This window comes from Poecile atricapillus, chromosome 1 (assembly GCF_030490865.1).
Source record: "Poecile atricapillus isolate bPoeAtr1 chromosome 1, bPoeAtr1.hap1, whole genome shotgun sequence".
Taxonomy (NCBI): domain Eukaryota; kingdom Metazoa; phylum Chordata; class Aves; order Passeriformes; family Paridae; genus Poecile; species Poecile atricapillus.
The window spans coordinates 13,586,953-13,614,236 of record NC_081249.1 but is presented as its reverse complement, the minus strand read 5'-3'; the positions used below and the strand labels follow the sequence as shown (position 1 = coordinate 13,614,236).

General features: G+C 37.7%; 1 protein-coding gene across 2 annotated transcripts in view; it reads right to left on the bottom strand.

The window, feature by feature from the left end:
• Window positions 1–692: 692 nt before the first annotated feature.
• Window positions 693–27,284, bottom strand: part of APOO (apolipoprotein O) — a 28,863-nt gene continuing 2,271 nt past the window's right edge. The window contains exons 2-9 of one of the 2 annotated variants that reach the window (XM_058837338.1): window positions 25,463–25,570; window positions 23,019–23,138; window positions 20,325–20,379; window positions 19,158–19,253; window positions 17,125–17,216; window positions 12,037–12,144; window positions 3,870–3,965; window positions 693–1,013 (exon numbers count right to left, since the gene is read on the bottom strand). In XM_058837338.1, coding sequence (XP_058693321.1) covers window positions 3,897–3,965; window positions 12,037–12,144; window positions 17,125–17,216; window positions 19,158–19,253; window positions 20,325–20,379; window positions 23,019–23,138; window positions 25,463–25,570 — 648 coding nt within the window. In that variant the 3' untranslated portion in view covers window positions 693–1,013; window positions 3,870–3,896. Of the gene's footprint in view, window positions 1,014–3,028; window positions 3,377–3,869; window positions 3,966–12,036; window positions 12,145–17,124; window positions 17,217–19,157; window positions 19,254–20,324; window positions 20,380–23,018; window positions 23,139–25,462; window positions 25,571–27,284 lie in introns of those variants that run through there. The other variant, XM_058837347.1, reaches the window with a different exon arrangement.

Genomic DNA, 27,284 nt, shown 5'->3' with positions numbered 1-27,284 from the left:
TTAGAAAGTTAATCTATCATGCAAAAATGTATTTCATCTTATCCTTCCCCAATTCCTCATATTCACTGATTAATTAAGGAGCATCAATTTAAGGCTCACCAACACAGCTTTAAATGCTCTGAGCTACTTGGATTACAGTAACTTGTAATGCATCAAGCCCCAAAAGAGAGATCATGGAAATGAGAAATGATGAAAGGGCTTTATTGTGCAAAGATTTCAAAATGCTAGAAATCCTTTTGTATTTCCCTCCACATCACATTTTCCTCCCCTCCCCTGGCTGGGAATAAGGAAACAGCCAATTACTCTGTAGCTGGTTCCCACCACGGTAGCGTTCTGGTTCCCACTGTGCTGTGCATTCAAGCAAAAACAAGAACAAGCATTAACAGCTCCATTCCCATCCATCCACCAGACAGGAACTCACAGATGCTTCATTACACACCTCCTGCTGGCACTGATGAGGCAGAGGACTTGTATAGAAAGGAGGGGGGGGGGACTTAGACAAAACACAAGAGTCATTGTAATTGTTCCCATTCCCAATTCTGTGAGCTCATGTTAGCCAAAACATCCTACTACTGTCAGCTTTCCTTGCTGGTGGAAAATACAGGCACTGTCAACACCACCTCAAGAACGTCTCAGATTGTGCAAACATCACATCTGTGAGTTTAAAGAAGACAGGAAGAGGGGAAAAAATGGACCATTCTCTGCAACTGGAATTTTATTTTATATATAAATAATAAAGAGACCGAAGGGTTTTTGAGACTTGCTACTTGAAATGTTGATCCTGCAATGGGACAAGCATGGACAGACTTGAGTCCCACTGCAGAACAGAGGATGAAGTCTCAAGACTGACCCAAAACATGTAGTGTCCTTTCACAGAAGCCATACCAGAAGCCCGAGCAGCAGATCACCAGACTGTCCTGAGGCAAAGGCAGATTAGTCACATTCAAAATGGATTCAGATGGTTTTCATCTTTTTCTTGGGAAATTGTTGCTCATATCTATAGTTTTATTCACCTACAACCAAAGAAAGGGGACAGAGATTAAGGGGGAGAGGGAAGGAGGGAGAAAGCAGAATTAAATTTATCACAGGCCTTTTCATTTTTAAAGTGCAATCAAAACTTCTTTTCTTTGATGTGGCAAGTTGATCAAAATCTGTTTGAGGAACATTCTCAATACTAATTTGTTTGCAGTAGAGATATTTAACTCTTCACATTACTGACATTTTGCAGTAGAGACATTTAACTCTTAATATTAATGACATTAGAGCACTAATGTTGATGTCTGTTCTAGGGAACTCGATTCCCGTAGTTGAACTAAATGGAAAGATGAAGAGAACACTTCAAACAACCAAACGCCAACTGGAATCTTGTATAATAAACCAACTTTCTCAAAAAGAAATCTTTTAAATTCCCATCAAATGCATGTTTTCTTAATCTTATTTACTCTGGTGTAAGACTAGGGCAGTTGAACTCAAAGAAACGGAATTACATAAATATAGATCTGGAACACAGTGAAAATGAGATATGCTACCTTCATGGAAAAACACAAAACTCTGTCACTTCCATGCAACTCCGAAACACAACAGCTGGATAAAATTAAAGCTTGGTTCTTCTACACTGGGATGTGGTTTGAGTTGAAGTTTGCATATAATTTTTGATGACAAACAAACGAAAATAAAGGAGGTGCAATGCTGCTGGTTTTTGGAATAGAGAAATATGTTGTTGTCTTCAACCCAATATGATTTTGTCCTTGGCTGACCATTCACAGTTCAGAGACCCATGTTGTAGCAAATCATTAAGGAAATGAGACTGTCTTTATTTTAGCAACCACATTCAGCTAGGAATATTACCAACAGCTGAAAATGCAGTGAGACTTTCAGGACTGATCTCATCCAGAATTTTAAAAAATATGTCTTTTCAAAGATCACAGCAATGTTCTCCAATCTCTGGGATCAGAAACCCAACATAACATCTGGACTTGGGTATGGAGTTAAATGACTGGATTTGATTTCAAGCACAAGTAACAAACTGCCACCCCCGCAGAACAGCTGAACTTGATACCGAACTGAACTTTCACCATCTGGTTGCCCCAGGTCAAAAATACAGCAGTTCCCTTCATGTGCCTCCTCCAGAAACAACATGAGGTGAAGCACGTAGGTTTCAAACCAAGAGCACCCAGGCACTTCAAACTCCTGGGCAATTTATCTTCACTCTCTTAAAACCTTCCCCAAACAAAGAAAATGTGCCTGAAGCAAAAGGCTGACATTTAAAAAAGTGAATAAAGTCCTAATAGAAATTATATTCATAGCAAGAAATTCTAAAAGAAAATATAACCCATTTATGGATTTCTGTCTGTAATGAACCTTGATATTTGTACAGTGTCACAAACAAAAGTTCAGTTTTCCTGTTTTTTTATAATTTAGTAGCTCTGTCCTAGTCAACAATAAGGATAACAATATTTAAGTGAATTTCAGAGCGGCTTTTCTTCCTCTCAGTTCTCTTAGGATTCTTTACCGAAAAAAAATCCCAAAATTCTAAAAAATCCTCCTATTATTTTTTAAATTTTTATTTTACATTACTATCTTACAAACTACTTGTAAAACATGTATTCTTAAAGACTATATTCATAGCTCTAAAGGGAAAGCTAAGGTACTCAGTACATCAGCCAGTCAACAAGCTCACATTGCTGCTGTAAGAATTAGCAATAGCAATTAAAAACACTTTAAGGGAGCCAGCATTAAAAACTAGGTTTTCTTTTAAAGCTGCCCATGTAACAGTGGAACGCTGCTGCCCAGCAGGTGGGTGCCCTCTACCACATCTGCAAACATATGTGACTGATGCTGATGCGTGGAAAAAAATTGATGCCAGTTGGCCAGACCTGGACTCTATTTACACAACTGGCAGTAAGGAAAAAAAAAAAAAATTCCGGTAAATGGAATACTGTATACAAAAATGATGACAGTCCCCATAATGACAGGATCACTTTCTGATAAAAAGTAAGTTTTTAATATAATGCAAAAATAATACAGGACAAAGAGAAGCAAGTAGAAAACATGTTCAGAAGAGACATTCTTTATCAACTGATAACAGAGCAGACATCTGACATTTTGCCCTAAATTATGTCAAATTACATTATAATTATTTGTAATAATCCTCAAATACAGAGCAATTTCTATCCAATGAAACCAAACCATCATTAAAAAGTCAAGAGGATGTTTTTGTTTTGTTTTTCTAGAAACTGTAACTATAGGAGTTTAGAACACAGCCCTGAGGCCAAGCCAGAACTGGTATCTCAACTGGAGTTTCTGCCTTGGAGAGCCCAGAAAACGCTGCCTTCATTTTCTCCATCTTTTGTTCCCAACAGGACTCACGTGGAAGCTGCATTAACATGAAAGGTCAGGCACATCACGGACTTTTACAGCCTGTAAGGCAGTGCTGTACCCTGGCACTCACAAATCCTTAGAGAAAACTTATCAGCAGGGAAGATGTTTCTTTGCCTACCCTAATACTTGTACAAGCATGACAAAGAAGGCAAAGAGGTTTTTGGTATGGGAGGCAGAAATTAAAGAGAAGAAAATTAAAGGCAAAAACCGACCAACACCACAATCACAAGGCTTTCCTCAATTAATTCAGAACACTTCAAGCAGACATATTTACTTGTTATGCTCTAAAGATGAAGAGTTTAGATTTCTTAACTTAAATAGTGTTAGGGGGTACATATATTCTTGACAAATTTTAGGACAAATAAAATTGTCTGTCCACACTCTCCTAATCATTATGAAGAAAACTACAAGTCAAACTTGAAAATGTTCCACTCCTCCAAGTTAATCTGCTGCTTAGCCACAAACTATTACCAGTCTTTATCCTTTACCTGTTTGATGCCAGGTGATGTAGCATTCTACTTCTTGGTTTGCTCTTTATTTGAAGCAGCATGGACTTCCAGGGGCTTGTCACCCACTGCATCACCCTTGAGGAAGAAAAAATGTGCACAACATTTCAATTGAGACTATCCATGATTAATGTTTTTACCAGAACAGAAACCCTCTTCAAAAGCTGAAAAATAAATATCTCACAAAACCAAGTGGTTCATGAGATTAATTCAGTATAATACACTGAAATATGATCTTCTATCAAACTCTTTCTAAACTTTAGGCTTCCTGTAGTTAGCCAAACAATTAAAGGATTTGAAAGAGCAAGTATTTCCAACAGAAGTGCTTTAATTTAATCACTTTGCCTGTATTAATAACAGAGGATGAATACCCACAAAGTAGTTGCTATTTTGCATTCTCTGAATTCTGTGTGGATTTATACAATAGGCCTCTTTTAGCACATATCCTTTTAGAGGGTGTTCTCACACTTTCCCCAACATCAGTGACAGAATCAAAGAATGAAGAGAAGCTTGTTACAGGGTCTGGTCTATCTATTCGCCAAGATGCTATAACAAACATGAATTTAATTACAGCTTTAAATAGATATCAAATAAAAAATACTTAAAGGGCCACACACATGGCTTGGGGACTGAAGCACACACAAGGACAAGCTGAGATGAGGATCTGTTCAGACTTGTGAGGACCAGAAAAAGGGGGAACCTAATTCCTATCCACAATTTCTTAATGGGCACTGACATATTTGGAAGAGCCAGGTTCTTCTCGGAGGTTCACATCCAAAGGACAGGGATAAAAGGACAGAGGACCATGGAAAATTTCTCTTAGAACAAAGACCAAAAAAATTATAAATGTGTCACACCACGAATCGCTGGAGCAGGTTTTCCAGAGAACTTTCTAAATCTCCAACCCTGGAAATATTCAGGACATGACCACATAAGGCTTGAACCACCAAATTTAACTTTTGAAACTGTCTCTGCTTTGAACAGGGGGTTGGGTAAAATAATCAGAGGTGGCACCCACCCTCAATTGTTCTTAAATTCTACACATGGAAATTAAATGTCATTTCCTCTTTACTCTAGAAGGCTATTTTAACCAGTATGACTTAAATAAAGAGATGATTTGTGACAGCCAACATGGCTTCACTAATGGCAAAGTGTGCCTGATAAATTTGGTGGCCTTTTACAACAGGGTTACAGCAGTGGTAGACAGGGAAGAGTAACTGATGTCATCTATGGCTTGTGCAAAGCACTTGACACTGTCCTGCAGAACATCCTTGCCTCTAAACTGGAGACATTGACCTGATGGAGAGACCACTTGGTGGATAAGGAATTGGCTGTACGGTCACACTCAGAGTTGTAGTCAACAGTCTGATGTCCGAGTGGAGACCAGTGATGAGTGGTGCCCTCAGGGCTCAGTGCTGGGACCGGCACTGACATCTCTGTCAGCAGCAAGGACAGTGGGATCGAGGGCACCCACAGCAAGTCTGCCAACAACACCAAGTTGTGAGGTGCAGTCAGCATGCTGCAGAGAGGAATGTCATCCAGAGGCACCGTGACAGGCTTGAGAGGTGGGCCCATGCCAACCTCATAAAGTTCAGCAAGGCCAAGTGTAAAATTCTGCACCTGGGTCAGGACAATCCCAAGCATAAACACAGGCTGGGCAGAGAATGGATTGAGAACAGCCCTGGGGGGAAGGACTTGCCGATGCTGGTTGATGAAAAACTCAACGTGACGCAGCAATGTGCCCCTGCAGCCCAGAAACCAACCACATCCTGGGCTGCTTCAAAAGCAGTGTGGGCAGCAGGTCAGCTTTGCTCTTGGAAGACCCACCAGGAGTGCTGTGTCCAGCTCTAGGGCCAGTGACACACAAAGGATGTGGACTTGTCAGAGCAAGTCCAGAGGAGGCCAGGGAGATGATCCTGGGAGATGAAGAGGGCTGGAGCACCACTTCTACTGAATCATGATTTTTGAAGAGTTAGGATTTTAGATAAGAGTCAGAAGCAACTTATAATGATCAAGACGTCAGTCAGATAAGCAAATGGTAGGTTAATGATTATTAGATGCTTAAGCCAGAGCTAATTGTCATATTGTTTGCTATTATGAGCTTGTTTACAGAAGAACGTGGAGTAAGTGAAGCATTATAAGAACGGATTGAAACCAGTGAGAACAATGGCCAGCACTTGGACTCTCTATCAATCACAAAGCAGGGGGCCTTGGATTGTGCCAGAGGGTCACAGAGACCCGATGAAGACTTTCCTGATTTCATCCTTTGAAGATGACTGACCCAATTCAAGAGAAGAACTGCACACACGTGAAGGACTAATATCCTCACTTTAATACTGAATGGGGATGGCAGGTGCTGGGGTTATGCATGTGTATTGTACGTAAGATTTTGGGAAATAACTAGAGGGAAGAGAACCTTGTTCGGTGCAGTCATGCCTTTTGGGGAGGACCCTCATGCCACCCACCAGTGAATAATAATCATACTACTTTCTAACTTCAATTAATTAGAGAGTCTTTGTCTGTGATCATATCGGTTTTTAACAATTCACTACAAAGACAGGCTAAGAGAGTTGGGATTGTTCAGCCTGGAGAAGAGCAGGCTTTGGGAAAACTTTTAGCAGCTTTCCAGGCAGGCTACAAGGGAGCTGGAGAGGGACTTTTCAGAAGGGCCTGTAGCAACAAAACAAGTAGGAATGGCTTCAGACTGAAAGAGGGCAGACTTAGATTAGATATTGGGAAGAAATTCTTTGCTGTGAGGGTAGTGAGGCACTGGCACAGGTTGTCCAGAGAAGTTGTTGATGCCCCATCCCTGGAAGTGTTCAAGGCCAGGATGGATGGGGCTCGGAGCAAGCAGGTCTAGTGGAAGTTGTTCCTGCAAGGAGATGGAACTAGATTATCTTTAAGATTCCTTCCATCCCAAATCATTCTGTGATTCTATAATGCTAAATGTGAAATGGAAAATGTAGCAAAAGAAGCTAAGAGAGACTGGAAAATATGTCAAAGAATGGGTCAAATTTATATATTATCAATTAAACACAATAAAGGCATCAAGTCTGTGTGATGCTGCATATGCTGTGCTGGAGATACAGATTCATTATATCAAGATTCAATTATGAAGACACTTCTTAAATGTCTTATTAAAAAAAAAGGGCTAGCAAGACCTTTAAAAGGTAATTCTTTCAAAAACCCATTTTGTTTTGATTACTACCCTGGATATTTCATAGTAGAGGAAATCAAATCCACTAACCACACCCATTTCAAAATAATAATCTACTCTCTCATTTGCCTGTACAGGAACTTTTAAGTTACAACATTTTACTAAAATTTACAATGAATAATCTGACTAATGATGCCTCATCTCAGAGTTTACTCAATCCTGAACAAATGAACTAAAAATAAGCTACTCACAGAGAAGCCTGTGTTTTTCCAGTTTCTTGTTTTAACTTGTAAAAAGCAATTATCGTCTAGGTAAGCTTTTTTTTTTTTTTTTTTTAATATCCTGAAAGAGGAAAGCAATCTAAAGCAGCACACACACATACACAAGAGAAGAGGGGTCTTGACAAATTCCTTTGTTTCTATGAGCTCACGAGATCTCATCACAGGGCTTGCCTTCAGGAAAACTATTCAGCCTGAGTTACTTAATACAAGTCAATCCACTCATAGACTACCATTCCTCACACAAAGTCATTTGCTGAACTGGCAATTAAGAAGGTTTTAACTCCATGTACTTTATATGCCCACTGTGTAAATAGTGAGCCCAAGTAAGACAGCTCAAGCAGTAATGTGAGCTAGCCAGAAAAGGACTTCCTGTAGCACAGGCACATAATTTGACAAAAAAAGTGCCAAAGTCCTCCAGCATTCTCAAATCCAAGTCAGAAGCAAAAAATCTGTTTAGATCAATGACTCAGAAGACAGACTTCCTTTGTGCCAGGGTGCCCTCTCATAATCAGAAGCAGGCACATATTCAAGACAGTCTCTCTACTTTCTGGCTCAACACAACCACTCCATAACTAATCTGGGTGGCCAGAAAAGTTCACACATCAGAGCTCTATCCCATAGCAGAAGAGAAAATACTTTGCATTCTTGAGTATCTGATTGTTTCAAGTGAAAGGTCTCATTATAAAATATTCAATACATTGGGATTCCTTGGGATTAAAAAAAAAAAATAAAATCATTATTTGGAATTAAAAACAGCACAGGAACCAAGGGAACTGTACTGTTTCAGTACATGAGTGATTAAAAACCACCCAACTTAGCTCATGCAGTATCTAACAGAGATACATTGAGACCTGAACTTTAAACAGCAAACTTTGCAAAAAACCCACCATGATTACCCTGGAAATTTTCTTCCATACAAAGAAAAACACCCCAAAGCAAACTAGCTAAATGTCAAACCCCCAAATGTGCGGTGCCTCTTTCCCTTACGTTACAGCCAAGCCAGGTGCAGAAGTTTCTGTTGCTGCCTCAGAAATCTTGCAGATGGCCAGACCCTTTTACGCTATTCTTAGAAATGATAACTTCAAAAGTACATAAGACAGGTATGTATCTTTTATGCTATGGAAACTCTTGAAAAGGAAAGACTGGCCACCAGAAAAAAAAAAAAATTGCAAAAGAAACACAAAGGCTCACCTGGGCTCACATATTAATGATTTACCTTCTGTCCCCTTTTGTTTGCAATGTATTGCTTGGAATAAAGAGACATCACTGTCTTACCATATTCATCCTCCCTCAGTCAATCAGTAACTTCTTATTCTTTTAAGTTGACCTTGAACTTCTCACAGAAATATGAAGTACTTTCAAAAATATTGCTCTAAACTGCCCTTAGAGAGATCAACTTTTTGCAGAGTACATTCTTTCTGTCCATTCCACTTCTAGCACATCTAAATTCCCCACTGCCCATACTAAGGATCCATGCCAAAAGAAGTAATATTTCTTACAAGTTTCATACTGTTTTTGTTCTTACTACCAAACAATAAAAGGAGAGCGTGTGACAGGAAACAGCATTTTCTGCCAGAAGTAGATGTTTATCTTTTAGATGAGATGACCAAATTTTTGCCTGCCTATTCAGAACCTACCAAAGCCAAGCCTGACAAGTTTTTTCTAGAGAAAGAAGCTCTCTCAGCTGCTTATGCTGCATTTTAAAAGATGACCAAAATATGTGTGACTTTAGAACTCTCTTAAAACACAATTTAAGGTTTGTTATGGTCACAATCTGTGATGCTGATGGTGAGGCTCCCCAGTCAAAACACTGACAACACAATTTTCAACAGAGATTTCAGGTGTGGAAAGTTCTGGTCTACAATTTCCTTGACACTTGTTCTGAGCAAGTACAGAAAATCATCCAAAGCTGATCCCTCTTTGCACCTGGAGATTTTCTGTAATCAGCTAGCATTTAGATAATACCCAGAGATTGCCATAGAGACAGATTTAAAATATATTTAAAATATATATAGGTGTAATAATATATGTGTAATAAAAACATAGGTGTTTAAAAATTCTATATATCATATATTAGTATGGTTAAGTCACTGGTGGTGTCCATCAGCACACCAGACACAAATGAAAACCAAGTAATATGCCATAAAAGTTTCTCTCAGACTCTGAAGTTGAGAGGGAAATTAGTTTTTCTGTGAGATCTCATTACTAGTTGGGGCAAAGTTGGAAAGAGCAAACACAAGAAGAAAGGAACAAGGGCTGAGTGTATTTAGAGCTGTAGTGCTACTCTAGTTTTACACAATTTGGTCACTTCAGTAAAAACGAGGGGTGCCCAATTCAGTGTTGCTGGGAGAGAGAACCCAAAATTGTTAAAAATACAGCAAAAGTCTTTTAGTGGCATAGAGACAAAATAGAGTGAGAACTAAGAGAAGGAAATTGTTTTTCTATATGCTTCAATTTTAGCAGAGGGATTTTAGCCTGACATCCTGAAGAGCTGCATCCTTCAACAGCATATTAAAAACATTTATCTGACTGACTTTGCTGTATGGAGGGGCTGCAGCCAGTGTTCTGAAATGTAGGCACTGAAGGTTCCAGAATTCATCTTTCTTGGCAGAACTCAGAATTCAGTTGATATGACCTCAATTTGGCACAAGTTTTTGTTTCATAAAACCTTCAGAAAATTAACATACCACATTTATTTTAATGACCTACTGCTGCACAAACATGAAGTTATGCACAGCTGTGGCACCTATGACTATCAAACAAATTATGAGCAATGTAACAAATTAACAGAAGCCAAGAAGAGCCACCCATATATTGTTTGACTATTTGCAAGAATCCTTTGTGTAGCAACAGGAAAATGCTGGAGTAAATGTCACAAAAACAAAAATAACATCTTTTGCTCTGGCATAGTTTCATGAAATGGGTTACATCTGCTGCAAAAACAATTCAAGAGTAACATTTAGACCTGTCTTCACTAGTTCAGGAATCTAGCTGCCTAGAACAACAATAAGAAATATGTATACAAAAGCAACCAAGTTCTTTCACAAGGTTGTCAAATTAAGACAGGAGTCACAGAATCCATCCTAGAATGCTTTGCCAATTTCAGTATATGATAGTTAAAAGCATTTTCTTCCATGACACTTCTATATGAGTAAAAGCCTCCAATAAAAAAATGGAACTTTAACAGAAATTGTTCTGCTTGAAAAGCTGATACTGATTTGGTGGCACTAACAATCTGTATGATTATTTCCATATGAAACAAACCTAAAACAAACCCATTTCTACCCACCGGAATTCTCAATTATGTATTTTGTATGGTTTCACCAATCCAGGCCAAAGGAAGCTTCAAGCAAACTTTTTCCATTAGAATCACTTCTCAGTCCCCATTCTAGACAAAAGCACGTGACTTCTTACAGCTGCTGTTTAGCTTCTCTGCCCAGCAGGGAGACAAGACCCTCTTTAGGAACTTCAGAGGACAAAGTAAGGCTGCTTGCCTCAGTGGTAAGAGATCAATGAACATGGGCAATGAAGGCAATTTCATCAAGAGATCAAATACTGTTTCTTCACTGTAGTAACCAGGATTTTGTACCTTGTCTAATCTACCAAGTTACCCAGCAACAGTTCACACTGACAGTATCTGAACAATGAGATGAACTTTTGAAGAACACCCATCAATGGGCATTTTGCTCCTCTGTGCAAGTAACATGTTTTGGCAACTAAGGGGTGTGATTTAAAGATTCTGCAAGGAGGAAGAGAAAGAAGTAAGTGTTTACTTAGTGGTCTCTGCAATTCTGCATGCTGTTTGTTTTTCTGCTGAGATAGCAAGGGTTTGAATAAGCTTTATAATAAGATGAAAGTGTTGAAAGTTCTTGCCTTCCAATAACTACCACGTGTTCCCTTTTGAAAGCCTGAGATACAACAAAAGAAAAACTTCAGCTATTTTTTATTAATGTTATCAGTTTGTTTTCCTGAAATATTTTAACATTGCCTCTTTTTTTGAGTTTCTTTTTGACAGGCTAGGTTTTAAGGAAGGTAGAGAACGATTTACTAACCTTTGTTTATTCAAGTTCATTTACTTAAGTGCCTTGGGCCAATACAGGATGAGTGTCCACTGATGAAAGTCTTCACTCTCAGAAGATGCAGCAACTGACAGGACATGAACATTTCCCCAGCCCAGCTTGTTTGGAACTACCCAGCCCTAACAAGAGAACTTGGTCCCATCCCCAAAGTCTATCCAAGCGCAATTTTGTCTCCAAAACACCTCTCTCCCAGTCACAGTGAGTTTAGAAGTGAATTTAAAACCACTTAAGCTTTATGTTACACACTTGAACTTTTATTTCTTTAAGCAGCAGCAAAAAAAAAAACCCTTAAAACCTTACTTTCCAGGCTTTCCCTGGCACACATTTAATCAACTTGCTTCTCCAGTCTCTCACACTATGCTTCACTAAGCCATCTACATATATTTACTAGAACTCTGTTTGCTTATCTGTATCCGATTATATCAAACAAAACTTCCAAACAGCATTTCTGAAAGTTTATCTGGAAGTAAGCCTACTGCTTTTCCACAGCTTAGAAAGAGAGAATGAAGAATTTCTTTTCAAAACTAAAGGCCAAATTGCAAATTGTTGAACAAAACCACTGCTGTTCATAATCATTTTTTGTCTGAAAAGGCAGTGGTAAATTAAGAAATCAATTTCCTCAGAGTTCTTACCTTATCATCTTTTTCCCCTGATTTCTTCTTCTTAGGATTATCCTTCCAAAGAGCTTCTACAGCAATATATCCTTGAAGACTCCAGTCATACAGCTGTGTGCCAGCAACCTTTGAAACATAAGTTTTTAGAAAGCATGAACTCAATAAATAACCTGGGGAATATTGCCTTGTTTCTTATTCAAGTGGAAAAACGAGATGTTTAACTCTTCCTGTTCAAGCTCACGATGTACAGCATTAATAGACATCTTGGAAAATAATGTCACATGAGAAATAAGAAAATATAATGTGTTAAAAAGCTGTCTGAAGACTACCTGAATATACAAACAGAAGTGGAATGACACTGTGTGGAAACAATACTGGTTTTCTTAGTATTTGGCATTCAACATAATTAACATATGCAAAGTATTTCTTAATTTGACCATACCTATTTCAAAGACCCCACTTAGGGTTGTCACTATTTTGCAATTTTAGATTTTCTTCTTATGTGTTTTTTAGAACTTGCTCATAGAAGAATGTAATGAATAACCAGCTGTCAACTCCCAAAATGCAACACAGCTAGGAAAGACTGTACTTGCTATATTGCACCAACAGCTATTTTATGACAGGAAAAGGCCCTAAGTCTAATGAAACAGTATCCCTTGTCCCTTATGTGACATGTAATTGTAATATCCATAGCACCCTTTAAAACTAAAGAGTGTTAGGTTTTTACAGCCAGGCTCAGGTCTATACTGACTTTCATTATCACTATCTGTTTCTATATGATGAACACCAAAAAGGACAATTAGTCCAACTAAACAGCAATTAAACTAAAAAAACTTATGAAATCAAGAATTAAGAAGGTATTTCCCTATCTTCTATAGCAGGCAAAGCCACAAAATGCGAACTCTGAGAACAGGGCAAGCATAAATGTTTATAAAACAGTTTTCTGGTGTTTCTGAAAAAGTTTCTGAACTATATCTTGAAGTCTCTTCCAGTCTCCATCAATTCACTGTTCAGAGATTTCCTGAGCCAGAGGTGATTTTTATGCATGCAAAGAGGCCCAAGGAATTTCCCTTCTATGAATTTTTGGCATGGAGTTCAAGGGGATGTACAAATTTTTAGCATCCCCGTGCCAAGTGGTGCCACTGTGGGGTACACATGGTGTGAAGAGCCACTTCCCCTTGTTTGTCTGATCTGTAATCAGCAAGACTGATTACACCAGTTACTACACAATGGTACAAGGATGTGCTTCTGGGCAGATACCATGTGCTTCCTACCTTATAAAAGAGGCTATTGAATAACTAGAATTAAAACTAGAAAAACAAACCCAAATCAGGACCTACACTTCCAAATCACAACTAAATCCAAAATGTAGGCTGTCTTAAATACAAAGTATCTTTTTTGTCACCATATCTGACCAATTGCTTTGGTTCAAACAAGTCTGTTGGATGCACTCAGTTTTCTCTATAGCTGAAACTGAAAAGCATCATCAGAAAAAAGCAAATCAAGTGAACCAGTTAAATCTCCAAAACTGCACAATTTAAATATTACAGGTATAGACAGTTATTTTGTTTTTCAGTATCAGAAGTGCTCATTCTCTAGGACTTCAACAAACCAGCTACCTCATCTGAGAAGGTCCCTTGTGCAAACAGTACGAACCTACCAGGACTGAAAAATAATCACAATAAACAAAATGCTGGTTTTGACTGCAATATTACTGAAGACACGGCTATCAACATGAGAAAAAACAACTTTCCTTAAGCTGTTTTTTTGTTTCTGCTTAAAAATACGCCATTAAAATATTTAAAACCACACTAAATGCCTAACAGCACAAACTTAAAAATATTCTTATTATAGGAGTCATATGACCAAGTGATCTATGAATTGCATTACAAGAGAAACTGGTCATTCATGTCGCTGGACTAAGTGGCTACATCACAAGGTACAGCAACCCAGACAGCTCAGTCTGCCAAAACCAATGTTTCACCAGAGCACAAACCTCCCAAGAGCCAGGACCCACAGACACTTTCACAGCTGAAAAATACAGTTCTAGGCAGACTGGAAGTGCAAGCTACAAGGTGACCATGCTAAAATATGATCGCTGTTGAATGCACTGTAAGCAGGTCTGTATGCAAAAGTTTGAACTAACAAGTTTAAAAGTCAGATTGAGTGGCTCTCAACAGGGATTCTGAAAGTTTGAGGTGACTATGGGCCACCAACACCCATACTGGGCACTACTGGGGTGCACCCGTGGTCTCCGAGGCCTAATGTACCACACAGCACCATGAGCACACATTACTGACTATACTGGATGTTACACAGAATTACACGCATATAGAATATTAATTAGCAATTCTTCATCTACGTTCTAGAAACTAAACTGAGAATCCACTGGTTTGTCTACATTTACACTATTCACAAAGCAGTCAAAGTGCCATTTCACACGCATTCGTCAGTGAACATGGACCAAGTGACCCTGACTCCTGCTTTCCAACAAACAGCTCCTGAAATCCTGCTCTCAGCTGTGCCAGCACAGCTGTTTATGCCTTACAGACTGAACTGAGCAAGGGACAAGGTATAGGTTCAAAAGACAGAAGTAATGTGATTTGCTGTCAAACCAACAAAACTGGCACATCAGGAAGCTTTTTTTCTTTCAAGAAGAATGAAAGCATAACACACGGTACTTTAGTAAATTTGAAAGGTTCTAATAACAAAGGACAAAATTTAATTCTAATGCTAGTGTGATTTAAATAACTACATAATGGAAAGTTCTTTCCATATGGAAGATGAGCCACAGTAAATATATTTTGAGTATATTATGATTAGCTGGAAAGCAATGCCATTTCCAAACACTAAGTAGGGTTCCACCAGACTAGAAGAAGTATTAGTATTAAATTCAGTTCCCCTACTACATATACAGTCTGACCTTCTGTTGAAAGTTATTAAAAGTATAGTAATAATAGCAGTGAGGAAATAAATCCCTTACAAATTTGTGATTTATTAGAATTTGTGATCTCTTATTTATTAGATTATTTTACTAAACCAGGGGAAAAAAACAATAGTCAATAAATTTCTTCCATCTTCAGTTAGATCATTTTTGTCTGAAAACTATCAATGATTAACTCTGTTGCTACAACTTCACTTAGGAATTCATACATCTTAATGAAATAAAAATTTTTACTTCCAGATTAATAAAATGTTGGACCTCAACTACAAATACAATCACAAATTCTGCTGTGTTTATTTCCAACTCTCCATTGTGAAGTCTTAAATACAAGTGAGACAGAAACAAACCTCCCCCCCCCCCCCAAACTAAAAAAAACAAAAACAACACAACACCCAGTGAAGGGAATTATAGAACTGTAAAAGAAAAAGTAGTGCTGAAGTACTTAAGTGTGGAAGAAAAATAAAAAGAACATAATATAAAAATAAAATAATTTAAGTTTATGTTCCAGAATATTTTCCATATTGTTTCATTAACTTGGCAAGTGAGCTTTGTACTGCAGGCATTCCTTTCCAGGTCTACACTTTTTGAAAGGCTTATGAAGCATTTAAAAATATCTAATAGAGAGGAAAGTGTTTCTAATTTCAGATTAAAGCCTAAAAATTATGGATGGTAAGATATGATATGCTTAAAATTTTGCTTTTTTAAGAAAAGAAAGGAACAAGATAAGATTAGAGGAACCAAAACAGTATCTAGGATATTACTCTCCCCACAGAAGTTTCCAAATTCATACGTCTACTGTCCTCACCAAGTCAACAAAGCTAAACCCATTCCAATCTTCTGACAGATTTTTCATTACAGTCAAACTAAGAACTGTGAATTAATCAAAGAGCAATCATGCACTTCAAAGTTCTCATAAAATAAACAAAGTATTGTGAAGCTGTTAACACCAAATCTATAGTTAAGCCTGAACTGAGCTTCTTTAAAAACAGTAACATCAGTTTGAATGGCGTTCAATCGCTTCCCACTTCACTGTTCAGAAGGCAAGTAGAATTTTAATACACAGTTTCCAACAGAAATGTCTAAGCTTCTTAAATTTTTATGGGCTTTTTTCCTGCCACTTGCATAATTTTCACCCTCTGAGAATAAATCAACAGAATTATCTGCATTCAGAGCATCTGAATCCTGGAAGCGGTAAAAAAAGATTCCATCAAAAATCAGAATACCACCATGCTGGCAGAGTTCAAGCTCAGCAGTTTTCACTTTCCCTAAGTCAATGACCTTTCAGTTTTCAAAGAACATTCTATGTTCTTGAGAATATCATATTACCATGCTGACATCTCAGGGTCATTCATAAGTGGCCAGTAACTGGATAGCAAATTTACCAAAGGCTGAAATATAAAGAATTTCTGAAAGATGCGAGTATGTGCACTGTGAGTGGTTAAAAGCTGGATTTGAAACACAGTGTGGTGGAGAACTAAGAATCTGCCAGTACCACTAAGTGTGGACAGCAAGGCACATGATCTAACATCAGTAAGGGCAGTAAGCAATTCTGTGGTCTCCTCAGTTCTTTCTCTCACAGGAAACTCATTTAAGCAACTGCAAGTTAACATGCTTCTTGTGTGCCTGAAACAACAAACTTCCCCATAAATAGGGAAGGTATCCAGTAAGTTTGCAGCAGAATTCTTACCCCATTCCAGAATATGCATGCTTTCTTAAAGCCCCAAACAAAAAAAAAAGCAGAAAATGTAATAACATTTATCTCAAAATGTTATGATGACTTGTCTATAAAAACTCTTTTTTTTTCTTGCAAATACTGCTTTCATTTACTCACAAGGTATTTCATGTTTCCTTAGTATTGTACGTAAACACACAAACTACACTCACCGTATTTATGTTAATTTAGCATTACATGAGGTTAGAGATTCTGAAAATTATGTTTGTGTAACTGAAGACACTACTGCAGATGTTAGGAAAAAAATGTCAATAAAAGGAACATGTCTGATTGTCTTCCAGCCCAGACTGCATCTGCTTTGACAAAATAACCATAATTTTGTTAATTGCCACTGATGTGGCTTTAAAACTCAGATAACCAGTTAATATGAAGCTAGGATACAACAATCAAAGTAAAAGACACTTCTCCAAAGAAAGGTATCATCACTGACCTTTGCAATAGCAGCCGCCTGCTGAGGGTAATACATGGAGGTACCAATACCCATCAGAGCTACAGGATACACCAATTTCTTTATTTTTGAGCCTGTTTTGTAACAAAAAATCAAAAACCACAAACCATTGTTAGAGTATATGTTAACCAAGTCAGCTGAATGGCCCTACTATTTTATTTATAAACTATTTTCTTAAATACATTTTAGTATATTTTCTCTTCCATCCTACCAGTTTCTTAAGAAACATAACCACTCTGATTAGCAGGGGCCCCCTAATAGTTTGCTAAACTTTGTAAGCTTCACTAAGATCATATCTTAGATTAACTGTGCACATAAAATCCTTTGGACATAAACTGCTGACCTAGGAGCCTAGGATCGGACACATCTAGGCTCCTCTGAGTAGGAGTCTAGATAGGAAGGAGGCTGTCTCTGAATCCTGTGACTGAAGAGGAGGATCCTCCCCAGACAGGTCTGTCTGACCCTGTCCTCTATGCAGTAACTGATCAAGTGCACCTTCCCATCAAATCCTTTCAAATCATTGCTTTATATCAATAAACACATTGCTGCTGCTCTCTTACAAGTGAAGTGCATCACTTCATCTGCAACATGAGTTAAAACTAATTATCTCTAATGACATTTTAAACCAAGCTGAATGACTGCACAATATTCACATGATTAAACTTAGAATACCATATTCTCTACTTAGTGAGCAGCTGTGCATATTCAAATGTTATGGTTAGACCTGAAGGATTTTATTTGTACCTTCCAAGAGGGCAATTTCTCCACAAGGATCAAGGGAGGAGGAATAAAATAAAGAGGACTTTCGGTAGCATCAAAATTAAGGGGCACTTCTTTTTATGGTTTGAATACTTTCTGTAAATTAGAGTCATATTTTTAACTACTACCAGGAAAAAAAAAAAAAAAAGTTCTAAAATTATGGTTCCCATCCTAAAAGATTCACAAATTTAACATTTTTAGCATGAGGTATTTTCCTTTTTATTAAACTTAGGATCCTCTTTCAATTCCAGTCCCAAGATTGCACTTCCCCTTCTCCCCTCACTTTGCTAGAGTCATAAATGATGGAAGCTGATCTCATTCATGATCACACTACTTGAGAAATGGGAATTTGAAGAAAAAGAACTTCAAACAGGGAAGTTACCTTGATTTCATTAAAAAAAAGTACACTAGGAAAAAGTGAAGTACTGCTTTCACCAGCTTCACTGGAAAATTAAATATTTTGAGGTGCACTTCTTATTTCTACACAGCCGAGCACACACTTCCAGTTCAACTCCTTCAGGCCCCATCAAGGTTTATTTTTTGCCAAAACCATGTCCTTACTGGTATTTATATTGTACAACTTTAAAGTTCTGTTACCTACATTTCACTGCATTAAGAATATCTCAACTTAAGCACAAAATACTTCTTCACACTTAACATTTCTTAGACTAATGCTTCTTTTTATGAAAGTATGAACATTTCTTCAATAAGTGTGATGAAATTAACTGTATTGTTTTTCATAGTACAAAATGTGCAGGTATTTATAGTACATCCAGAGTTCACAAGTCTATTTGCTGAATCACCATCTGGAGCAGCTCTGCACGTGGACACACAATACTTTGAAAAAACTCAAATATATACCTAATTGGACACATAGTTCAGGAACATCTGTATTTCACCATAATTCATTCCTCTGTTGTTTTCTACGGTAACATAAGAGATCAAGAACTTCAGTAATTAAAAGTATTTTTAGGCTAAAAGATACTAAACCAGTCCTTTGCCATTTCTGCTCTACTAAGATACTTCTGGGAAATATGGGAGACTAGTAACAAATCCAGCAATGATAAAAAAATAACTGTTGATTATTAAACATCTTTTCCCTGAAGTTTCTTTATAACTGGAGGAACAGTGTGGAAACACGCTTGTACAGTTAATTCAGATCTCCTTGTCACAATTGAAAATTAGTACCCTAAAACCCACAAAAAAATTACTTATTCAAAATCATAACATAACCAGTTCAAATGGTTCCCACTTACCTCTAGCAAGAAACAATCCAATAATTCCAGCAAAACTTATCACACCAAGTCTTGGATAAAATCCAGCAGGGGGTTTTTGGAGAAATTCATAGCCCTCTGAAAAGAAGCCAGAACAAAGTGCTTTAATGTAATGTGAAAGTGTTTTTGTGATAAGGAATCGTCAATACTCGCTAGCAATTGTTACAAAACACAAAGAGTTATCAAAACACGTTTAACTATCATGCGCATTTTAGATATGCTGGCAAAAAATTCAAAGCCTTTGAGATCTTCTCTAGTGACACATGAATGAAACTGAGTATTGTATTGTATTCACCAACTTTCATAGGAGCTTTGCCTTTGCTCCTGGGCCATCTGTTTTGTTTTGTTCTTTTGCATCTCAATCATATCTTGTAAGTTAGTGATAAAAACCTTTGCAAAATGGAATTTTACAGTTACACATTAACAAGAACTAGTTTCAGTAAAATACTGTACAAAAAAGCAAATCACAGAACAATGGAAAGACACAGCAGAAGCAAAGTTTACTCTATGATGGGAGTCTGGTGGGGGAATGGAAAACTATGTAAAGTCTTCCATGATAACAAGTTCAAAAGACTGAAACCGTTAAGTTAAAAAAAAAAAAAGAGGTGCAGTATCTGAAATGAGCTCTACACAGAATCCATGCTCAGTCCTGGCAAGCCTCAGTATGAAAGTATGCTCAGAAAAATGAAAACAAATTTAAATTATTTTGGATTAATTCAAAATTCTTAGGAGATCCATAGACGCAAAGCAAAATGAAACAGCTAAACATTACAAACAAAACACCTAATGCTTGCAACTTACTTATTAAAGTAATAAACTTTACAGGAGGTTTCAGCTACTAAGCTAGGTCACGCAAATATTGCCAGCTGGGAATAAATTGTGAGGGTTTTTCCCTTTCTCTCCCTTCATAACTAATTTTTAGTGACATTGATAAACATAAATGCTGGTCTCAGATTTCAATTGTTTAGAAATGTAGTGTCGTAAGTGACCCACAAAGGAAATTCAAACAGATACACAGTAGAAATAAAGTAGTCATAAATGCATTAGAAATTATACATACAATGATGCTTAATGGAATTCCTTTTAAACTGAAGATATAGTACAGTCCTGCATTTTAAACTGCTAGTTAAGAAAACTAAGCTGATTTACCTCTACCATGCTCAACAGCTTTTTCTAACGTGGGCATAGCTTTGGCATAAAGATCCTAAAAAAAAAAAAAAAAAAAAAAAAGAGAACAAGGGTAAATAGATATCAAGTAAGTAAAATGTTGACTAATAGACTGTAATGGACCTGACAAAGAAAGGAGAAAATAAAAAACCAAAAACAAGAAAGAAAAAAGTGATGGGTCCCTAAAATAACTTACTTTTATTCCCACTTCCACCCTTCACTTACAGGGCTATGCTTGCTCAATGTTACATTTAGCATAACTTACAGATTTTTCTCAAAGGAGTCTTTGGACAAATACAGACAATACTTTGAAACACAGATGTCAATCTCAGTATTTTATTGAAATCAGGCTACTGAAACCCAGAATTATCTTCAGATATTATCTCCAGAATTATCTATTTATTTCTCAGTGTATGCAGCTACTGCAAAAACACTTGAGGTGATGCAAAGAAGTACAATACTGCAATGAACTCCTTCCTCACACTTTGCAGGGGTATGTGACTCATTCTGCAAGGTGATAAATTCCATTTCCCAGGAGACTGTCTTAGGCTAACAAGACTACATTTTGAAGTGACTTGGAAAATTAGATGTCCATAGATGTCCAAAGTAAATCAATGACACTACATCAACTCCACACCATTTAGAACAGTTCTAGATTTCTTTCAGACTGAGAATATACAGGAAGTAAAAGAATGCAGATTGCCTTTTTATCAAAATAAAAAAAAAAATCTCAATAAAAAGAACCCTGATAATTGTTATTTACACTACTAATGCTTCAGAGAGATGATGTAAAGCTGTCTATAAATTAGGGGGAAAATTCATAAACATATATACCCAAAGCTAAAGCAGAGAATAGTCTTGCAATTCTACCTGAGATGCATCTGTGCAGAAGTGAAAGCACTTATTTAGGATACTGTATGGGTATATCTTTAGAACTTCAGAAATCTATCTCTCATGAAAATAAAAAAAGTGTTAGCATGTGACACACAACATAACTTTAAATGCATGCTGGTTTTATAGAAAGCTAATTTAAGAAGAACCTGCTCTGAAGACCCCAGAGACTAAGTCTGATCTTCTGCCACAACTGAAATGTAACTTTCTCATTTCTCCATCTGAGTTTTGAGCTGCATTTCCACTACAGTTAAGTAATTTTGGAAAAGTAAAATGGATATACAAACCTATTTCATTCTGATTATCTCTTTGATTTTAAAGACAACTGAGACACACCTAAATATTATTTTCTTCAACATAGCAGAGATGGGCAGGGGGTAAAAAACCAAAGCTGCCTCTGACTACAGTTAAGCAAGATTGCCCCAAACCCATAAAGGTTACAGGCCTGCTTCATAAAATGAGTCAGTAAACCACTGCCAGGAAATGGCTTGTTGTGTGTGAGCAGAAGAGCACATCTTATGTCAATGATCACCAGACAGACAAAAAAAAAATGAAACAAATAGGATGACAACAGGTCAGTGAGACATCAAGCAAGGTTAAAGGCTAACCTCTCCAATCTCACTCCCCAGTTAGGGTTACCACAGGCAACCAAACAACACCCATGTGTTCAGGAGGCCAGAGCTCAGACTACCCTGTGGAAAACCCCCCCTTTTCCCTTCCAAGCTGCAGCCAGTGCTCCTGCTGGTGGCACTTCAGAAACACTAGACTGAGTAACTCTGGAAAAATGTTTCAGTCCTGTTAAAGGTCGCACCACACAGAACTTCCAGGCAGAAAGGACATTCTGATCCAAACGGCTTGGCTTTCAATGGAGAGCTGGGCTAACAGCTAGCAGATTAAGGGGATTCACAACAGGCAGAGGGCAAAGCAGAGAATCGCCTACAGTTTCCAACAGACAACCACAGGGCAAGGATGCCTTCACTCCAAAAGCCTCAACATTTCCTGGGCAGGAAAGAGCAAGAAAGCTATCCTGGGGCTTTGCAATCTGATACCAACAATTTAGACCTTGATTACAAAAATCTTGTTTTTTCTCTCTGCTCCAGAGCCTATTTTTGTATTTAATGACTACAGACTCTAAACGTACTACCTAATACAATATGTATCAGAAAGTTTTGGGGGAAAAGTCTGGGGATTGGGTTTACCACTACTTAGTGGCCTGGGATTGTCTTTCTTCCAGAGAGCTGCATTCCTTCCCTCAACATTCCAGTTCAGCAAATACTGATTTATTTTTGCTAAGTTGTATTTTATCACAGTTGCAGCAAGGGCAACTTGGTTTTGCTGCTCCAAAACACACTGCTTGATAATTTAGGGCCTCCTTGAGCATGAAAACTGCAAATACCTATCTTCCTCAGCCACAGAGCAGTGCCAAATCCAGATATCTGTAGGTATATTTAAGCCTAAAGTACACTTCAGAAAACAATTCTATGCTTTAGTTAATTTTAATTCTTTTGGAAGGAGAAACCCTAAATCCAGGGTTAGTTCAGCAAATTAGTATAAAGACACAACTGGTTCGGTGTGAGAAGGGGGTAAACATTATGACCTGAATTGTGGAAAATTTTAAGCAATGCAGAAAACCTTCAGTGATGCCACATTTTTGGAAAATGCTTGTACAGCTATCAACTTTTACTTTGCTGCTGCCTGTTAATTCCAACTCAGAAAAAACAAACCACAACCCCAGCCGGGGCTATATTCTTGAACCACCACCTGCTGCAATACAAACCATTATACCTGACACCAGGCTGTATATGGCTCCATAACATGCCGTAAACGGGAAACCCCCTCTTCCAAGTCAGTTTTGGGATTCTCCACATATTTAGTCTCACGAGCTGGGGAGGAGTACAGTGACAGCTGTGAATATTAGCAAACAAGATGTTAAAAACAAAGGTGCAATTGTGCAAGTAGGTGTTCAGGGCACGAACAGTCTAAGCAGAGAACACCTAACACTGTGCTTACTACATAAACAATGCATAATAAAAATTCACACAGCTCTGAGACAACCATTATGAGCAAAGTTTAATTACACAGCACATAATTATGATGAAGATGACTTCTAACTGCTATACAATTCATTCATAGCTGCTATATGATCCAAGTCACAAGTTATAAATTAATATTAAACTAGTTTAATAAGAACACACAACATAATTGTGAAAAATGTTTCTCACCTTAATCAGCACTTCTGGTTCCCAGTTAACATACTGAATGTACTAGAAATCACAATCAATCATTTTCTATATTTGCACAGGCCATCATTAAAGAGCCTAAGCAGCTTCTAGCAAAGGAAACATCCAATACAAATGTGCCTGTTTGTTACTGAGCAGGAAAATGGTACAACATCCCAACCTCTGGTAATTAACCACATCAGCAACTGACAGCATTAATGGAACCCTGGCACTGAGCAAAGAGGAACTGTGACAAGCAACGGGCATCTTCATATAATAAAAGCTAAACCACCCTGTTTAGGGTTTAGAATCACAACATTTACTACAACTACCTAAGCATATTTGAAACTGTATTCCATTAAAAAAAAAAAATACCTAAGTTTGTACTGTTGAAGATGTACAGCAAAGTTCAGATCAAAGCAAAACCTATTAAAATTTCTAGTAGTTTATATACTACAGAGATGTTTAGTATAAAGAGCTTATGTTTTACATCATATTTATACTCCATTTAGTAGTTTATTATAAACTGATGATTACAAGTATTGATGCATTAAAATGTAGCTAGCTCTGTTATCACAATCAGCTGGAAAAGGACCGTCTCTCTGTCATAAACAAAAAAGATGTTAGCCATAACATAATATAAAATTACATCAAATGTATCCAATAATTTGGTAACTTGAGCTGGATTTCCCATAATACTTTGGAAGATAAGGATTTTCAGCCTCCCTTCCCTGGGAAACCTGGTCACCCCTGGCAATCACAGGCACAAGCCGAACTTTGATCCTGCTGGACAACCTAACAGCAATGCCTGGCACAAGGACAGAAGCCTCGGAGATAAGGAAATTCCCATATATTTAATGAAACTAGACAGCTGACACAGTAGAGATCCAAACTAACACCCTGTGAATGGCAAGAAAGGCAGCCAAAACTCCATGGCTTGCACATTCTGCTGTGCTGGAGTTGATGGCAAGCCCATTACTCAGCTCACATGAACTCCACGCTGCTGCCTGAGGACTGACTCAGGCTGGTGGAGGCTGGGCACGCGATGGCCCAGGCTGAGGCTCCCGGGCCAGGGAGGACCTGGAGCCCACTGCAACTACAGCTCCTCTCACTCTGTACATGGGAACTGCCCAGCCCAACACCTAATTATGCACAAACACCAGTCTCATTTAGCTCCAGTGCTCATGGTACAACATTTCAGCTTGGGTTGAAGTACTCAAAATTTTTAAACAACTGCATGCTGTTATGCACATAAAGCTAGATTTAGTTATGAATTACTTCTTGTAATTTTTTTAGTATTGGAGATTTTTAAAAGCCTGTGCAACAATGCTGGTGAGCCTACAGTTTGCCAGAGTATTTTAAGGCTCTACTTATAACCGAGACATTTGTAATATCTTAAAGAAATGAAAACGTAACAGGTATTTATTACCACTATTTATTGTATTTGTTGTTCTTTAGGTCTGAATACTGTGAAGAAAGGAAAACTGATAACATTCTGTAGGCTACTATGGTGGATTTAAAGTATTGCCAGACAAGAATTTTGATCATAAAAAAGAAAATACTTTTAGAAATAAAACATTCTGATTTGCTGTTTTACTGGAGAACATAAGTGAATTTTTATTAGAATTTATCAACAGTACTTGCAGTAAAAAGTAAGTGGAATTATCTGGATAAAAAGCAAAGAAAATATTCCTGGGGATTTGAAATATAACCATAAGTAAATCTAACAAACATGAAAATCTAATTTCTGAATGAAGAATAGGAAGCTTTAATGTAGGAAAAAGATCTTACACACAAGCAAGCCTGGCACTATCAAATGAAGAACATCAAATGCAATGCCCAGGTAAAAGCAAAACGATATAGATACCTCTGTTGTGGAAAACTGAGAAGCAAATTTAAAGGCATGAATACAAAAGGTGACAAGATGTACCTAAATGCTTTCATACATCAAAACACAATGTTTTCAGGATTATTTAGATAGAAGAGCACTAAGACTCTAACCACACTTACCTCCTCAATTTTCAGCAACTCCTTTTTGGAAGTCTTCTCTGAAGAAGCAGCATAAACCTGGACAGAGAGCAAGCTCAGGCTTACAGGGGTGGCCCCCAGCCGAATTACCTGGAAATATTATAGGAAGACACGCACATCATTATGTGCAAACAAAATGGCAATGTGTTTGAACATATCCAGGTAGACAATGTTTATGTCCCTCTACGTGGTAAAAAGTGATATATTAGGATGCTTGGAAATTAGGAGAAAGAAGGGCCAGCAGTACACAATCTAATGCTCTCAGAAACTCAAATGGTAACATCTAAATCACTCAAATGGTAATTGGAAAAGCCTAAAGCTAAAGGAGGTAGTAGAAATAAATGCTAATCTAATCAGTTTTCATCTAAAAAAAAAATATTGTTTTCTCTCATTTAAAGTAATTTTTGAATTAACTTTCTCAGTTTAAATATCAAGATTATATAATACTTTGAACAAGTTTGTGAATGACCATAATACCTCAATTTTTCCATAGTTAATACCAAGAAGCTTGGTGTTTTACTTCTATTTAATATCTGCATCTAGATTTAGGAAAACAATGAGACCTACAGCTATAAATACCAGAACAAAGTCAATGCTTTCTAAGAATATTAGGAATGTCTCCTACTTTTCTGTGAGAAACATGAATTACTTTACTGTTTTTTGAATACTTTAAATTCAATCCAATCACACAACACAACCACCATAAGTAAGATGGATATAATTCTTCCAATACTCAGGACCTATGCTAAACTGAATCTCTTAATGGGAAAGGCTGCCTTAAAAACAGAAGAAAAAAAATCCTAGCTGCACAGTAAATCAAGAACGTCCAGAGAGCATTTTCTAGAAAATGCACACCTTTATTGACAGCAAAGCATAACTCCAGAAATGTCAGCTGAAATGGGAAAGCTTTCAGTGCCTCATAGTCCTGTTACTGCTCAGGGAAACGCGCAGTTACAACAGCCTGTGTTTTGCTGCATCAGGTGCACAAGTGGATCTAACACCAAACTGGAGACACCTGGCTTCTCTCCAGCACTGGCTCCCAGAAGTCCTGCTGCTCACCTTGCCCTAGCTTTAGTGGCCGGATGCTTCCACCGTGAGGCAATTCACCTCGCCAATTTGGCAAAAGATTAATCCTGAAAGAGAAGCGGAGAGCTTTGTGCGGGCTTCACAAATTGAACCCTTCCATGAAACAGCTTGACAAACACCAGAGGAACTATGTGGGCCAGGGGACAGGGGATGAGGAAGGAGAAGGCAGCAAGGCCTCTTCCTTTTCACAAGCAGTAGGGTTTGTTGCATTGACCTAGCTGCTTGTGAGGCTGAAGCCGAGGTCAAACCACACGTCCTTCGTGCTGTGATGGTGGTAACTGGCCCAGCCACGACACAATTGCTCTGTCTGCTGCAGAACTGTTAAAAATAGCTTTAAAATTATCCAGACCAAATCAGCTTATTGTAGGAAGTCAAGCATTTGCAGCTTAAATTTCTTGTTGTCAAACTTCCTGAAAATGTTCGTTCAAGTGTACAGAAACAGCACACAAGAAGTAGGTCACAGGATTGCTTTTCTGGAAGATGTAAGGGATCTGATGGGTCAAAAGGTATTGAAAAACTTGCTTAAAGTGGAAGTTTTTCCTTGTATGAATTTATGGACTCATTACTAAAGCACTAAAAATGAAACACCACAATGACTGGATGAGCTGTTTCACAGCCAAGGAAAGACAAGGATAATCTTTAACAGTGTTTGCTTAAACACTTTTCACATACTTCCGTTAGCCAGGACAAAAACAAACGCTACCAACCATTAATAGCT